This window comes from Lepidochelys kempii, chromosome 6 (assembly GCF_965140285.1).
Source record: "Lepidochelys kempii isolate rLepKem1 chromosome 6, rLepKem1.hap1, whole genome shotgun sequence".
Classification (NCBI taxonomy): domain Eukaryota; kingdom Metazoa; phylum Chordata; order Testudines; family Cheloniidae; genus Lepidochelys; species Lepidochelys kempii.
Window position 1 is genome coordinate 65,273,981 of NC_136385.1, and position 17,960 is coordinate 65,291,940.

Genomic DNA, 17,960 nt, shown 5'->3' on the forward strand with positions numbered 1-17,960 from the left:
TAAGCAGGTAAAGACACTTGTTTATTGTACTAAGACTGGTACATTTAACATAAGTATGCCTTGGGGTTTGATTTACAAACTTTTTCCAACAAGATTCCCCTTCTTTTAACTATTCAAAAGCCAGAAAAATACTAATCACAATAAACTAAAAGAACCTACAATACTATTTGCAGTAGAAATACCTATTAATCAAAACTATTGCACATTCAGTAAATTTAAAGAAGATACCCTCTCTTTACTCTCAGACATTACCAAATTTTCCTGTCATAACCTTAACTAAACTTTTACTGGGAATTTTTGCTGCTGTCATGTTCTAAAATAAACTTCCCCTTCATCAGCCATTTTGATTATCACTAGTCACACGTGTTCATGGTATTTAGCATCATATTCTTGTTGTGGATATGAAAGCTATGCTGCCTTTATAAACATATTAAAAACCAGGAAATACATAGAGAGACTTGTGTATCTGATGCAATTTCTCTAATGGATTCATCTGTCAAACGAGGGCCTCCTCACTCTTTCCTACACCATCATATTGGAAATCTCACTAACTGGAAGAAAATCCTGATAATCCTTTGTCATCTGGTCATGGTATGTCCCACTGTAACAGGAAATTCTGACTCCTTCACCAAGGGGTTAACATATTGATTCACTAACTACCTAAACAGCCAGTAGTGTGCTGACAAGTAGTAAAGAACACCTATATACTGCAAATGTTATCTGAGACCTCTTAAAGCTGGAATTTAATAGCCAGTTCAGCCCAGCAATGGGGGTGAACCAAATATTAAGCCACTAAAAGAATTCAGTTATCTACTTACAAAAAAGAAATACAGCCATAGGAGTCTGACTAATGAATAAAATCTACACTTCAGGTTCTATAGATTCAATATCAACAAAAGCTAATACAAATATGCTGTTCTGAAAAAAATGCAATGTATGGCCTCAACCTGAAACCTAACATTATGTGTACGTGGTACAACTAGGTGAGAAACATTGTTTACTGACAAAACAAAATATTGTATTATTAATTGGCAACCCCGCCCCCACGTCCCCTCCCACAACTTCACTCCTCACAGAGACAGAGAAGGCCTGTTATATGTGCTGCAGTCTATTTGATGACATGCATTTTGGTAATGAAAAAGGTGTTAACTCATCATGTTAACTCTTCCCCCCACCCCCCTTGTTTGTAATTTGTCTCAAGCTTTTAGGGAAATACGACTCAGAAATTAAACACACTGGCACATCTTTTGGAATACACTAACTACGGCTCTCAGCAGAGCTCGACCGAGAACGAGATTTTTTCTTGGAGGAACGGGGAGATGGAGAAGAAGGCTGCACACTAGAATGGTGACTCTTCTGAGAGTATTTTTTGTCAGGCGTACGACTGCGAGAGCGAGACCTACTGGTTGACCTGGAAGATCTTGCAGACTTGGACTTGCTGCGAGATCTTGAGTAGCTTCTTGAACGAGACCTGCTTCTGGGAAAAAATATAAAAGGTCTTACTCTGGAATATTTTTAAATTAAGAATTTAAATGGATGTTAACTATTTTTAAAAAAGCTATTTTGCACCCATAACATTTCCATCTACAGAACTCAAAGCACTGCACAAAACATTCAATCACTTCAGGTATTGCGTTTCTTTTTTACTCTCCATCATTTAGGGGGGCAGAGATAGCTCAGTGGTTTGAGCCTTGGCCTGCTAAACTCAGCGTTGTGAGTTCAATCCTTGAGGGGGCCATTTAGGAATTGGGGCAAAAATTGGAGATTGGCCCTGCTTTGAGCAGGGGGTTGGACTAGATGACCTCCTGAGGTCCCTTCCAACCCTGATATTCTATGATTTGTAAGATCCTTGTCAACTAAAACTTGGGATATGCAAGCAATTTTTACTCATCTATCACGAAAAAAGGAAGCACAAGATCACACTAGTCATTCTTTCCCCCTAGAAAAGCGTATGTAAATTAGGTACAATTCTTGGGACCCCAGTAAGATATTAAAATGTCTGAGTATCACAAGAGCTCTGCAAGCTCAAAGATTTGAAAATTGCATCCCTTGTTCTGCTGTCAATCTTTTTGCATTTAACAAGACAGATCTTTGTATAGATTATGATGGAGCTGAAGTTAACATACATTTTTATTACTTTTAAAAATTTAAAAGTCAGAACAGCTTTAAAAACATACATTAATTAGTTGCTTTTTACTGGGTCTCACCAGAAAGGCAGTTTTGCAAAATTCCTGAAGATTGAATAATGGAAAGAATCTGAAAAGATTTGGAGGAAATTTTCTAATAAATTATAACCATTTTAATGTGGGCCAAATTTTGGATGGAATCTCTTTCATTTTGCCCATTTAGAGAAACATCAGATTTTTATTATCTCTCCACCAAAAATATGGCAAATAAAACTCAAATCTGCACTAAAAATCCATCTTTTCTGAATTAAAATTTTGTCTGAAACACTTTATAGTATATCTACTGCTGGAAACTGGTTTTGTACTGTGGTATTGCAAATGACAGCAAAGGAGTTAAATACTTCAACAGCATGGCACAGTTCTTGGCAGTGCTGATACCAACCTACAGAACTGTCAGGGCAGACGACATACCTGTGTGATTTGCGATCTTCAATTAATTTAATTTTGCGCCCATTGAGCTCAGTGCCATCCAACTTGTCCAATGCACTCTTCATATCATCATATGATGCAAACTCCACAACACTACGGATCATCAGGAAGTCACAAAAATTAAGTTATGGGAGAGAATGGAGGAAAGCAGAGGAAAAAAGATTTTGTATTCATTAGAGTGGGTGGTTTGTGTTTTTTTAGATCTATATGCTCAGGTTTTAACTCCTTAAAACTGATTTTCTAGCTTAATGACAGGACTGACACTGACAAAACAATCCTAACCACCTCCAATGCCCACACTCATCTTAAATCACATTGAATGATAAAAGGAAAACTCCTGAAGTCATCACTTGCGGGCAGATCTCAGCTGCTGTACATCAGCTGGGAGTTAATGAAGCTATGACAATGTACGGCACACCTGAAGATCTGCCTGCCCTTCATTCCTTATTTGGGCAAAATTCTGAAGGATTTCAAGATCTAGCTTAAGCTTTTCCGGGAAGAAGAAATACAAATGGGCCAAGTCTGCCCCCTCCTTAGAACTTTAGCAGTAAATATAATTCCTTTCTTTAGTTGGCCTCATTTACACCTCTCTTCCCCAAACATGTTATCAAGGCTGCTTTAAGTTGCACCTGTCTGCAATGGGCCTCAAGGAGTTATTCTGGCAATAGAGATTCACCAGAGAATAATAATGTTCCCGCCATGCTTCCTTTTCCCTGGGCTACCCACAACAAGTCCCTTAGCATATGTTTATGGACAGTCAAAATTTGCACAAAAGTTCCCTAAAAGGAAATTCGTGAACAAGAACAGTACCTTAGCTCTAAGTATGGTGATTTTTACACTTTGAAATAGCAGGAAGATTGGATCATCATTATCCTGGTATTGCCCAGATTTATACACAAATATGGATTTACCCTTCATTCCTGTTGTTTCTGTGCGCATCCACATAAGTCACCTCTCCTGCCTTTCTCATGACATCTTTCAAGTCCTGCAGTAAAAATTACAATTCAGCTTAAACACGAAATACACTAACAAGCTATCTGTAAGTCAAAAAAGTAAAGTTCTCTGTTAGACAGGTTATAATTTTTGCATTTAGACTTCTTTTGAAACTCAGCCTACTTAGTAACAATTACAATAATAAAAACAAATTATTGCTTTTAAATTAAGCCCATATCCCAAAAGCAGCTCTTATGAAAACATGGTGCAGCAATTAAAGCATTAATTAACATTGTAACTATACCAGATAAGGAGTTATAGGATATTAAATGCAAACTTTTACAACTGACCATAAAGGCTATTTTGGAAAACCTCATTTAAATGAGAATCTTGCATATTTAAAATTGCCTACATGCATATTCTCCTCCACCCCCACTTAAAGCTACACACACAAAAATTAAATGAAAAATGTCTATGTTTAATTAATGCTAAGATTGTAACAAACTGACAAACGGCAGAATATTCAGAGTTACAAGAGGAGAATCTGTCTTAACTCTGATTTTTCTGGCTTTCACCAGTCTGTGTCACAACCTCAGTGTTATTTCAAAAGAGATACTTGTATTTAATGTCAACAGAGACTGAACATACACTATAGCATGTTTACTTGCCCCGCAATGTGATAAAACGAAGTGAACAAATAATGTTACAGGTGATTAAAAAGATAAGTACAATTATATTTAAAAGTTATTTGCAAACTTAAAAACAATATATTCTCCAAATAATATTGCGCATTTTATAGCCCAAGGCTACTTACCGCAACATACCACAAGTGGTCAGATGATATAAGCAGGTACCTTAAGTAAACAGTCGCTTGTCCAATACCTAGCTGGCCAAGAGGAACTGCCTTACATGAGAAGGGCAGAGGAATGGCTCATAGCAATATGCTTCAGGGGGATGTACCAGAGACCCTGAAAATACTTGACAACATCCGGAAGTGGATACAGAACCTGCGGCTGACCTGTGCTAGCCAAATCGAGCTCAAACCTGGACAAACCAAGATCTAGATCGCCAAAACAGGAGTGTCATAGGAACCAAAAGGAAAATTCAGAACAGGCCAAGCCCTAGAATTTCAGCCACTAGAAACCCCAAACTCTTGGGCTCTCTCTCCTCCACACAAGAGAAACGAGGGTTAACCCAAAGCAAGGCTGTTAAAAGAGGTTCAAAATGCACTTGGTTAGAAATATGTTTGAGAAAAAAATACAAACAAAAAGCTAAGAAATAAACTTTAGAACATTTGCTACAGCATACGGAAGACTCAGTTTAATGCTTAATAAAGCTCAACAATTTAGTTCTAAAAGTGAGCATCCGAATTACACATTAGGCTGCAAAACAGTGAATACTTTTTCTTGTTTAAAATGCTTAAAAACCCAAACACTCTCATTCAGTTACCACATTTAATATATGATCCATAGCCACATTTAAAAACCATTACTGCAAACTAAACACATGTACAGTAATTCAGAGATAAAGGGTGAAACCCTGACCTTACTGAAGTCAATGGGAGTTTTGTCATGGACTTCAGTGGGGCGAGGATTTCACCCAACAAGTTTAAAACTATACATTTGTTATTAATAAATCAAAGGTTTTCTTGATCTAGAACAAAATGCTCTAATTTAGAAGTGCTGCTAAGAAAAGAAATTAAGTAAGGCAATCACACAGACTTGCATTCTAAGTTAAGTTGTTTTAGGTTCTAAAATTTTGAGCCATCTTAACATTTAAACTCTGATTTGCTAAGGATCATGGCCATAAAAAGCTGTGTAACAGAACAAGAAGATACGATTGAGACACTAAGAATATTATTTGAAGAGAGAAGAAATATGTTCGTGTGTGTGTGTGGGTGGGTGTATATATATACACCCACACACACACATATATATGTAGGAAGTTTAGGACGCTGCTCTCCTTCAACCAACAGAAGGTCTTAAAACTACCTAAACTAATCTCTTATATTAAAAAAAAACAAAAAAAAAACAGCAATGAAATCTGACCATTCATGAGGGTTAATGTTTGGTTTCACCTCACTCACAAAAATATATCATTGTGTTCCTCAGCAATTAAAGATTTAATAGACCATGTATTTTTTAAAAAACAGAAAATTGTGAAAAAGAATAAATGTACACATTAAAACTGTCCTAAGAAGACATGGCTTTTACTTTTCTTTTAGCAATCACAGATCTATTATCAGATCAACTATCAACTTCAACTATCATTTATTTTTGGGAGAACTGGTAGTGTTGATGGGAAGCCATTTGTAACAAATTTGCACTGTCATAACCACAGGTAATTAAAATTACTGGTTGTTTGGCTTTAAACACACTTGGAGCCATAAAATGGGCCGGGGGAGGGGGTGGAGAGAATGATCTGGACACACATTTTAACTATTTCTAGCATCTGAATGTGCTGGCTTTAAAAGCAGACAAATATAGTCCTGTCTCAAATTTTGGGAAGCTACACATCCAGATGCCCACAAGTTTTGAAGGCAAGGTATTATATCTATTTCATTCAGGATAGCTAGTTTCTCAAAGGGAGATGAAGACCAGAACTTGTCCTGGGATAATCTAGAATCCAGTATTTTAGTGACTATCATATTTCTAGTCTCATCAATCATATTAATAGTATACTACTACTTAATGTTTAATAGCTAACAAATTCTGATGTATTATGGCTTCAAAATTAAACTACATTTGTACAGGGAATTTTACTTTAAATTGTAACATTTTATAGAGAAGCAATTGTCTTAAAACAGTTTTGCTATAATTTGTTACACATTTAGCTTACCAAGCACTTTAAATGTATACCTCCACAAATCTAGAAGAAATGGCACATTGTCCTCCTTAAACCATCTCTAATGGACTAGTGTCAAGATTCACAGTAATTTCACACTAAGCCTACAAAGTGCAAAGCTGGTCAGGAGTGCTTAGTGCTAGTGTACTTAGCACTTGCAAAATGTGTCAGAATATTCTCAACTTTCATGTTAAGCATTCAAGAAATTTTGCCGCGAACTTTTAGGTATGGATATGTTCACGTGCTCAGGTAACCACAAAAGATTTATTATGGTGAATCTGAATTAAGATGATGTAAATCTAACATGTAATTACTAGGAATAAAGCCATTATAAATATTCAAAAGTAAAAGTGATTGCAAGATCCAATTTCCAAGCTGTGAATTAATTTTAATGTAAACACCTCCATTAAATTATGGCTTTCCTCAAGACTCCATTATAGCTTTTACCCCTTCCTCAATGTTACCTCTACAAGATCAGTGATTTTTAGAGCTTCATATACAGAGTAAAAAGAAAAGGAGTACTTGTGGCACCTTAGAGACTAACCAATTTATTTGAGCATGAGCTTTCGTGAGCTACAGCTCACTTCATCGAAATTGGTTAGTCTCTAAGGTGCCACAAGTACTCCTTTTCTTTTTGCGAATACAGACTAACACGGCTGTTACTCTGAAACATATACAGAGTAGTTGTGTAGTATATACTAGAGGGATTTAGATGAAGTCCACTTGTCTGCTGAATCAAAAGTTTAAAACTGATCAGAGGTTTATTTAATAATAGAATCATATAATCAAATACTGTGCTTTCCATATGAAAGGATGGCACAAAGCTTTGCAGACTTAAGCCCTAATTCTGCCACCAGATCCACATGGGTGGACCCCTGCACCCTCATGAAGCATCATTAACATCAGTGAAGCTCCAGACAGGCACAGAATGTTTGCCCTTGCAGATCTTGTTGCAGGGACCAGAGCCTTAAACTAACACAATCTATCCATGTCCGTCTCTTCAATATACAAACAAAATCCATCTATGATCATTAACGTAGTGTCTTTTTAAAAAAAAAAATAAACCTCACTTGTTGATTCTACCTTTTGTAAGTAGTATGGGCTTAGCAATAGATATTTCTGTTGCAAGGCCCACAAAGAAAAGTGAATTCCTTATAATGGGTATATTAGAAACAACACACACATTAATATAAAAACAGTGATCATGTGGTCATTCTTTTTAAGTCAGCTAAAGATTAGAAAAAGTTGTAGACATCACAAATCCAGTGATATAGCTTTAAAAAGAATTTTTAAAAGAGTTTATCTGAACCCCTGCAGTAAGTACACTATGTCTAAGTGGCTTTCTTGGAATTTGCTTTATTCATGCAGTATTAATGAATTCTTAATCATGGTCCACCTCAAAAAAATGTTTAGCGCAATTAAAAAAGACTACAAGTTTCATTCAGAACAAAAATGGAAACTCAAAGGTGTGGAAATCTCAAATATTCCATCCTAGTAAACTGATTAATGATTTAGAGGTTACAAATGTAACGCCAAATTAAAAGATAATCCAAAGTATCACCAGCTGAAAATCATAAGGCAAGAACCACTAGCCTCCCAACTACAAAATGTCAGCTATGATACCTATTTGTACAGTTTTGAAAATTAGTTACTCTTAAATGTTGGAGTATATAATTCAAGCACTTTTTTTAACTTTTAATAAAAATTAAATATTTATTATGGCTTTAATACAAGATTAGATTGCAAACTGCCTCCTTAAGGGCAGGAAAATAAAATGCACTGAATAAAATCATGTATTAAAGATAAAAAAGACTGAAATCTAACTCACCTGCCAGCTGATCCGTGAAGAAAGGTTTTCAACTATAATTCTGTGTTCAGTACGAACAGGAGGTCCATACCAGCTATAAGAATTCAGAGACAATAAAATACATTTCCCCAAAGCAGAGTATTTAAACACACAAACTCATGTGTTCTGACAGTTTGCTGATGGAGTTAAATACTAATTACTTTCCTTACATATGGATTGCAGATTAGATTCTCCCTGGTTAACTCTTATACTATATTTAAAAGCATATACCCACTATAAGAGTGGAAGTGCTGACATAAGCAATAAATTAGTATTTTGCTGGAAGAACTTTACACCCAGGCAGTCAATATAGATGTCATTTTCAGATCTATTGAAGACTAATTTATTTTCATTAAATTAGTTCAGACCAAAAAAGTATAATCTAAGTACTCTAATGGCTTTGGTCAAACATATTGCCTCTGGAGGCCACTCCTACTGAAGGTGTAATTACTTCTTTGCTGACAAGGGGCTAAATTCTGTCTTTTGAAGTCAAAGAGACACATGCAAACATCTTAAGACAATTTAGCCCAATGGTTCTCAATTCCCAAGCACTTGCTAATATTTGGATATGCCAATGTGCCCCTATGGCAGTTTCTTATGGGTCAGAATATTCTGACTTCAAGAAACACAACATGAAGCCAACGGGTTGCATATAAGTGGCAGTGGCACTTTGATTGTGAATAAAAAGTGTTCATACCATGAAACGTTACTGAAAGGAATGACTATAATTATAATAAGGTCTGATGGCGAGTTATGGGGGATTGAGGGAGGGGAGAGTGGGAGAGGAAGTCCCTAACAGGCAATTAGTGCTCCCAATCCCAACAACTCTATTAGAGGGTTTGAGAACCATTGGGGAGTTTGGAAAAAGCACACTGGCTTTTGAAAAAATAATGTACAATTCTATTAATGGTGTTATATTGGACTTCTATCAGAATGGTGGGAGAACAGTACCCTGAGAAGATAAATGTTTTCCACCTATTCTTCTTCCACCCAGCTGTTTCTGGTAAGGGTTATCAAGATAGTTACAAAGCACTGATAGCAATTTAAGCCAATCAGATGACTTAGAACATTTTTTTCATCCCTTCAAATTAATGTCTCACACAACCACAATTCAAATAGGTTGTACTGCTACTGTGGGCATCCTTGTATTTAGTTATAGTTTTCAAATGAAACAGACTTGGATGCTTACTGTAGTACTAAGTACACCCAATGACACCATTTTATGCACTCTCAGTTTTGGATAGATAAACCAATTGTCATTGCTTCCTAGTCTGTCCTTTCATTCTCACACGAGGTGCATATGAAATGACATTAATACAGAGAAGAACTGTCTAGTGTGCGCGCGCGCATGTGTGTAAAATTTTACTTGCCCTGGCACAAAAACCTGCTTACTGTTATGAAAAAATTATGATTGATAGAAAATTAATACACATCATTGGGGTCACACCTTAAGTTAATTTGTTCAGTCTAGATGTCGGAATTACTCAGTCTTATGGTTCTTTCAACACCACACCTCATCCCATAAAATGTAACCCTAATGGTGTGTACTGATTTGTACACTGAAGCATAGGTAATTTGATTTCAGCGCATACCTCAAAGTGTCCCAATTTTTTTCAGAACATCCAGATCTTCAGAGCATTTAAGCAGAAGTCCCAGAGTCCCAAAACTGGCAGGCTGAGTCCCATTTTTTCATTATTTCAAACGGTAGTCTCTTCCTGTCTGGCACCGGGTGTCTGACGTCATGAACATGGCCACAACGTCAGATGCCCACGACCTTCAATCACACTTCCTACTTTAAAAGTTCACTTTTAGCCTGGACCTCGGATCAATCCTACTGCATCAAGGTCACTGCCACTAAAGAAAAAAGAATCTAATTAGCATACTTGCATATGCAAATTAGATGCCCCAGATTTTACTGGTCTGTGGTTGGAAGGAACTCTGCCTCTGAAACAACTGCAGAGAGGTTAAGAATTATATTTCAGTGAAATGTTTATCCTTCTTTCAAAAACTACTCTGCATAGTCCACAGTTACTAATTCTATTACAGAATACATCAGTTCAAATGGTTTACTTTAGAAACAACAATTTAAAGTAAAAAACAAAGTGTTGCTCTGTCATTTAACTAACTCTGCAAAATTTACCATTTAAGAAAATCCATTAAAATATATAAAGATCATTATCTCATTAAATAATTCAAAGTAATACTTTTTCACACATACTGTATATCCAGCATATGTAATAGATACATGTAGTCTGTACCATAACTGTTTTTAGATTCCATCCATGGACAGAGATTGTCCTTTAGGGGGGGTCACTTTCTTTTCAATCAGCAACCTTTGCCTTTTTGTACTTTTATACTGATGGGTGTTATGCTAGCACTTTGTTCCTACGATAGCGGTTCTTACCATGATCTGTGAGACCCCATCCCAGTGCTTACTGAATTAAACTTTTTAGAACCCAACAATGGGAAATTTGGAACCTTGGTAGGTTAGATGGTCCACCAGAGAAACTTTCAAGTAAAATGGTTCACAGAATTTATGCTGAAGAACCATTGCTGTACAGTAATATTAAACCCATGACACATTGCTTAGGTAGAGAGATGCCCCAGTTGAGAAACACATGATCTTAATATTAAAAAATGAATAACCTTCCCAGGGTTTTTTAATCACAATATTTTTTAAAATATAGAGTTGGTTTTCCAATATGAATCACAAAAGGTTTTGCGACAGAAACATACTGGGCAGTATTTATGACTTCTTTCCTTGCTGACTCATGCAACTTTGTATTGGCACTTTCAGACAATGTCAATTAACACTTAAGATTTTCTATTGGTTTCAAAAGAAGTCATTATACTGACTTGACATCTGTAATTAGCTACCTAGTTATGTTAGGAAAAAGCCCAAAAAAGAACAGGCCAACCCAGTGGCACACTGTTAGTACTCAGCATCACACAGGCCAGTATGGAGTGCAAGCACAGTACCGTGTGTTCACTAGCAGTGGGATACAGAGGGACCACTCAAGTTGCTAACAGCAAATCCCTCAAGTCGATTAAGGAGCAGCACTGATTGGCTCAAAGGTGTCCCATCTTGTCCTCCTCAGCCAGAAAAATAATGGCTACGAGGTACAGGGGTGTCAGTACTGGGTTCCTCAATGGCAGTGGTTCTCAAACTTTTGTACTGGTGACCCCTTTCACATAGCAAGCTTCTGAGTGCGACACCCCTTATACATTAAAAAGGCTTTTTTTTATATATTTAACACCATTATAAATGCTGGTGGCAAAGCAGGGGTTTGGGGTAGAGGCTGACAGCTTGTGACCCCCCATGTAATAACCTCACGACCCCCCGATGGGTCCCGACCCCTAGTTTGAGAAGCCCTGCTCAATGGTATGTAAGGACGTGGAGCTTCCCTTCTCCACCAACAGGAAGAAGAAAAAACAATGCTTTAAGCACAGTGCATCCCCAGTTATTTTATATGCAGTAAATTGAGATCAAATCACTCACCTAGGTCCACTGCTACGTGACTGGTAATAATTGAACCGCTGTGGAAATCTGCCTCTGCCTCCCCCTCTTCGTGCCCTGGCATGTTCAATTGTAACCCTTAAACATGAGAGAAAAAAATCCATAACTACTTAAGTCACTTCAATCCTTTGCAATAGAAAGTACACATGCAGAATCAAGAGAGGTCCTGCTCTTAGGTTTTTATTTGACACAGCATAGCAGAATCTATGGCAGATATTTCATAAGCATCCAAAACATTAACTTATAATGTTTCCATGAAATTTACTTCAGGTCTGCTGTTTAGATTTAATGGTCAGAAAGGAAGAACAAGAGTATAGGGCCGTGAAAAGAAAAGGCCCACACTGATGGTTTAAGATAAATATGCAAGTTGTTTTTTGGCTCATTAAGATAACTTATTGGTTTCTTATGTACAATGACTGTTTGGCACTCTTATAAGCCATACATATGGTAAGAGGTTCTGATTAATTTCTAGAAGTGACAGATGGACTAATGAGGAGAAGAGTGAAATGAATGGATTTGACATTTCTGGTAAGATTGCATCTGTTCATCTGGGGAAGAGCCATATAACATATATTGGAGGGAAAACACAAATTCCTAACATCTCTAGCCAAAAAAAAAAAGGCAGTTGAATTCTATGCTACAATACAAACTAAGGCCCCCAGTCTTGCATCAGGACATAACAGACACCTCCACTTACATAGAGATCGGTCAGAGATCCACCCGACCCAGATGTTGGAGCAGAGCCTAGTGCATCATATTTGGGGTATAAAACGTATTTAGTGTTTTAGAAAAAGCGTATTTGAAGTTTACCTTTCATTGCACAGTTCTTTACCATTCAGTTCATAAACTGCATCATCAGCATCTCTATGGTCTTCAAACTCCTAGGAAAGAAACAGGAATAAGCATCACAGATTTATAATGATGCAATCACATTTCCCACTAGAGCAGGGGTCAGCAACCTTCCAGAAGTGGTGTGCCAAGTCTTCATTTATTCACTCTAATTTAAGGTTTCACTTGCCAGTAATACATTTTAATGTTTTTTAGAAGGTTTCTTTCTATAAGTCTTTAATATATAACTAAACTATTGTTGCATGCAAAGTAAATACGTTTTTTAAAATGTTTAAGAAGCTTCATTTAAAATTAAATTAAAATGCAGAGCCCCCTGGACTGTTGGTCAGGACCCAGGCAGTGTAAGTGCCATTGAAAATCAGCTCGCATGCTGCCTTTGGCACGTGTGCCATAGGTTTCTTACCCCTGCACTAGAGTATTCTTTTCCACACCCTCTTAAAAATGTGTGTATTTAAGAACTATGCAGTGCAGCAAGCATCAACTAGCAGATCTATATCCTTAAAGCAGAACGCAGTGAAAACTGATGAACATATATGGACTTTTACACTGAGAATTATTCTCCTTCTCAATTACACTAATGTATCTCCATTAATTACAGTGAGTTAGTCCCAAGATCACTACAGTGAGTTAGTCCCAAGCACCAGGTCCTGTATACGGATATGTGATGAGCTAACAAGTCCCTTATTCCGTGTATTCTTATCAGAGGACGAAGGATAGTCTTGGGTTTAGGGTATAGGATTGGCAGTCTGATTCCTATTCATACCCCTGTTACAGATTACCTTGGGGAATTCACTTAGGCCAACATTTTAAAGTTTCCCTAGAGCTGGGTACCTAAATAAGAATGTTCCTGAGTTTCTGCAGTGCTTAGCACTCACATCTCCCATTGACTTCAGTTAGAACTGTAGGTGCAAGGACATTCAGAAACAAATACCAGGCCACTTATTTAGGTACCTAACTTTAGGTCACTATGGTTTGAAAAATTGTGTCTTTATCCTCTTTCTTTACTGTATTCTATAAAATTTAATCTAAAAAAAAAAATCTATGAAATGATCTCAAAAATGATTAATCAGTTCTTTTGTCTTGTACTTAAGCAATAAATACACAATGAAATGTGTTTTAACAGTATTAAGAATGCTTTAGCTCTTTAGTACCTCCTGTTGCATTGCTCATTGACACCACAGCAGAAAGCAAGACCAGCAGCACTTGCATTTTGAATGCTTAACACAAAATCTGCTTTCATAACAATAGATAAAATAACTGAACATCTTGTGGAAGAAAATAATTTAGAGACAATATGAACGCCTTACTCACACTACTTAGCACCTTACATTATGAATAGTCCACTGAAATCCTTCACACATTAAGATGCTACACACTGAGTAAGAATACTAGAATCTGGCCCTTAATGGTTAAAGCAGAAGACCAAGAGTCAGGTGTTATGGATTCTATTCATAGCTCTACTACAGACTTGCCGTGTGACTTCAGCCAAGTTACTTAATCTCTGTTACTCAGTTCACCAGTATGTAAAATGAGAATATTACTTATCTAACAGAGAATACCAAGGTGTTTGTTAGTACATTAAAGTGCTTTAAAGTCCCTGATGAAAAGTGCTCTTATAGAGCTAAATTTTATAATTTGCTAGTAGCTTGATGGCTATTGAAGAGGGAGTGCAACAACTACGGAATTCCATTCATTTGTGGGGTTTCAATAGAAAAATACTTTTAAAACTATTTTTGGCAACAACTGGTATCAAGCCATTCTTTAGAGCAGTGATACTCAGACTGAGGCTCGAGAGCCGCAAGTGGCTCTTTAATGTGTCTCCTGCAGCTCTCTGCAGCACATGATATTAAAAAAACTGAGAGATTTATTTATTAACCAATCTAAGTTATTAGCCAATCAGGATGCTTTTACTATTTTATTTTATCAACTACAATTGATTCGTAACACTTGGTTAGTCATTTCACTGTGAGAATAATATATATAAAACCTAAATATTTACCATTGTACTGTTTAAATATATAGTACTATAGTAACTGAAACAATGAATTCACACTACTGTGGCTCTTTTGGGTAATGTTGATCACTAATTTGGCTCCTGAAACACTGAGGTCTAAGTATCACTGCTTTAGAGATATGGCCAAAGATACTGGAAACACTAAAATAATGTAAAAACTGCAGTATAAACTTTTTTTCTTTCAATTCCTTTTAAAACCCCATCTTTTTTCCCCAGGACAAAAGTCCGCTGAGTTTTACATTTAAGTGAATGGTTACAGGGTAGTTAGTGTCCTCAAAAATAAGGAGTGATATCCTGATCCTCACTGAAGGCAATGGCAAAACTCCCACTGAATTCAGAGCCAGGATTTTATCCAGTTTTAAATGAAAACATGGAAAAAATTGCAGCTGAACAAAAACTAACCTAGAGTGGGAAAAATCTGAATTAAGCTCATATGAAAAGCAATTTAAAGCACAAACATTTTCCATTTCACCATTGGAACTATTATAGTCTCAAACATTTCTTCCCTAAGTGATGTCCCCTGCCTGCTATTAAGCTAACTGAGCCTGTAATTGCATAAAAGAGGAAGCATGAGGATACACTTACCACAAACCCAAAACCATTTTTCAGATTGATTTCACGTATATGTCCATATCCTTTGAAGAATTTCTCCACATCCCGCTCCCGGGCATGTGGGCTCAAACGTCCAACGAAGACACGACAGCCACTCATTTTAGTTTAAAGGTGAAACTGTAAAACAACAGTTAATTAGCATTATTCATCAGAGTAATTAACTAAAAATAGCTTAATCAGAGTCCTTTCTAAATGAGGCCCCAGAAATCCCGGTTATTGGTCAAATCAGATAACAAATCGAGACAACAAAATCCAAACCATGTTAGAAATATGATTCCTCTTTATAGTGAGAGGAGTTCTCTATTACAGTTTTAAGTTGAATGTACATGGAATAACTCTTAGCTAGTTTTTTAAAGTATAAAAAATATTTCTTGATATCTGCCCTTTGATAAAGGAATTATTTCAGCATCAGGCAATGCACTTGGGCATCACAGAAATGTGAAAACTAACTACAGAGTAAGATTATTCACTCTTGGAGAAGTACTCTTCTGCTACAGAGAAACAAAGGACTAGTTTTCTGTTTGGGGGCATCAGCTCCAACTAGCACAGCCTGTGAAATTTAAGCACACTAATAAATTACAAAGCTTTAATATATTTTGTATATAAAATATTGCAAGAGCATTGGACATACAGCATTAATTATGTATTTCAATGGCTGCATAGTTCACTGATCAGACAATGTTATACTAATTTTATCTCCTCTTTGAACAGTGGATATGATCTGAAGTTACCAAAAAGGAATCCTGTTACCCAGTAGATCTGCACCTTCTGTGTATGCAGAATCATTTTTGGTTACTTTTCTGAAAAGAAGAGCTTTTCTGTTTGTTTACTGGTTTTGTTCCTGCAGAGCCAACCCAGCTATTTGGTAGTGATCTAAAGCCTAATCTGGCTCATGCATCATTAACAGAATTGTTAACCAAGTTCCAACTGCAGAGTCTTTGGATCCCAGAAAAAAGCCCAAGTGAATTTAAAACTCAGGACTAGTAATGAGAAGAAAAAGCTTTCTATTTGTAAACTAAACAAAATGGCTATAGAAGTCATTGATACAAACATGGAACCCAAAGGTGCATTTTACCACACAGCCACATTACAGTAATATGACGTATCATCTGACAGACATATTTTATAACTCTTAGCCCAGTTAGTATTACTTCATTCTGAAGATCACAATACTTAAGGTTACACTTTAATCAAATGAGTCCAAATATCAATAAAGCACTTTCACCTTAAAAGAAGGATGCAAGCATTTCGCTGTGAGCAGCATTCTACCAGACCACAGAGTTAGATGTGATTTCTCATCATGAGATAACTATTTGAATAGTGGCAGAAAGGAGGTCTAACATCAGGGACCAAGATTTTCAAAACTGACTAGTGATTTTGGGTATCTAATTTGAGACACCTTGCAGAAAAAGCTTTGGGGAGTGCATTTTCCCATCACTACTACCACTAGACCTTTCACTTGTGGATTTCCACAAGAATGAATTCTCTCTCCAGGCCATTCTCCTCCTGCTTTAACATTGGTTTAACAATCCAAACAACTTTATTATTAAAAACTGAAATGCTGTTGTTCTGAACAAAGTATGAGTGCATCTGTTTAAATTTAGGTGACTGTGTAAAGTTTAACCCAAGATTATTTTGCACCAATATTCTCAACATCATAAAAACAGACAGTCTCTGCCCTGAGGACCTTGAAATAATAGGGTTCTATCTTGTAGACCTTTTGTATATGAAAGTGTTACAGGACTAGGCCCTAAAGTAGACAGATAATACCACTTGGACAGTATACCAGATGAACCACGTGGGGTGAAATCTAAGGGCAATTCAGATGTAATTTTTGTTATGTTAATGTAATTTACCACTTACATCTCACACAGAGTAGCACTGACAGGCTTCAACAACCAGCACATTTATAAGGAAAGATTTAAAGGAAGAGAAGGATTCCATTTTTTGAATTTTAATTAAATGGCAAGTACTTTTTTCAAATGTCCAAAATACATTTCTTGATTCAGAACTAGGAATTTTAAGGAATCTGATCAACCCAAATTAAAAAAATAAAATAAAACAGATTAACAGTGAAATGTGCCTAGGTAGATCAAACAATGTCTAAAGGGAGTGACAGAGGTCTGCCCCTGCAGAGGTTTGCCTGCGCTAGGCTTATGGTAGTATCAAGGCCTATTCTGGCTTGGAACTGTCTTGGCCATCCTTCTCTGGAAAAGGTAGAAAACCTCCAGAAAAAGTCACAATTGTTTATTAACTATTTGTTTCTGTACCTGAAATCTTTTAACTAAAAACATTTACACAAGGCAACAAACCTCAAACAGGTAAACAAAACATCCCTCCCATACACACCTATGCTAAAGAAAAGGCTTGAGTCTTGCCTCCAAAGATTCTATGTATGTTCAGGTTTCAGAGTAACAGCCGTGTTAGTCTGTATTCGCAAAAAGAAAAGGAGTACTTGTGGTACTTGTGCCACCTTGTGGCAACCAATTTATTTGAGCATGAGCTTTCGTGAGCTACAGCTCACTTCATTGGATGCATACCGTGGAAACTGCAGCAGATATTATATACAGAGAGACCATGAAACAATACCTCCTCCCACCCCACTGTCCTGCTGGTAATAGCTTATCTAAAGTGATCATCAAGTTGGGCCATTTCCAGCACAAATCCAGGTTTTCTCACCCTCCACCCTCCTACACACAAACTCACTCTCCTGCTGGTAATAGCCCATCC

The 17,960-nt window shown here is 36.7% G+C and overlaps 1 protein-coding gene across 2 annotated transcripts in view; it reads right to left on the minus strand.

The window, feature by feature from the left end:
* The window catches only part of LOC140912960 (serine/arginine-rich splicing factor 5), a 21,678-nt gene continuing 3,718 nt past the window's right edge, over nucleotides 1–17,960 (minus strand). Inside the window, exons 2-8 of one of the 2 annotated variants that reach the window (XM_073348440.1) lie at nucleotides 15,204–15,347; nucleotides 12,566–12,636; nucleotides 11,738–11,833; nucleotides 8,221–8,293; nucleotides 3,527–3,600; nucleotides 2,598–2,708; nucleotides 1–1,474 (exon numbers count right to left, since the gene is read on the minus strand). In XM_073348440.1, the coding sequence (XP_073204541.1) occupies nucleotides 1,258–1,474; nucleotides 2,598–2,708; nucleotides 3,527–3,600; nucleotides 8,221–8,293; nucleotides 11,738–11,833; nucleotides 12,566–12,636; nucleotides 15,204–15,329 (768 nt within the window). In that variant the 5' untranslated portion in view covers nucleotides 15,330–15,347 and the 3' untranslated portion in view covers nucleotides 1–1,257. Of the gene's footprint in view, nucleotides 1,478–2,597; nucleotides 2,709–3,526; nucleotides 3,601–8,220; nucleotides 8,294–11,737; nucleotides 11,834–12,565; nucleotides 12,637–15,203; nucleotides 15,348–17,960 lie in introns of both variants that reach the window. The other variant, XM_073348439.1, reaches the window with a different exon arrangement.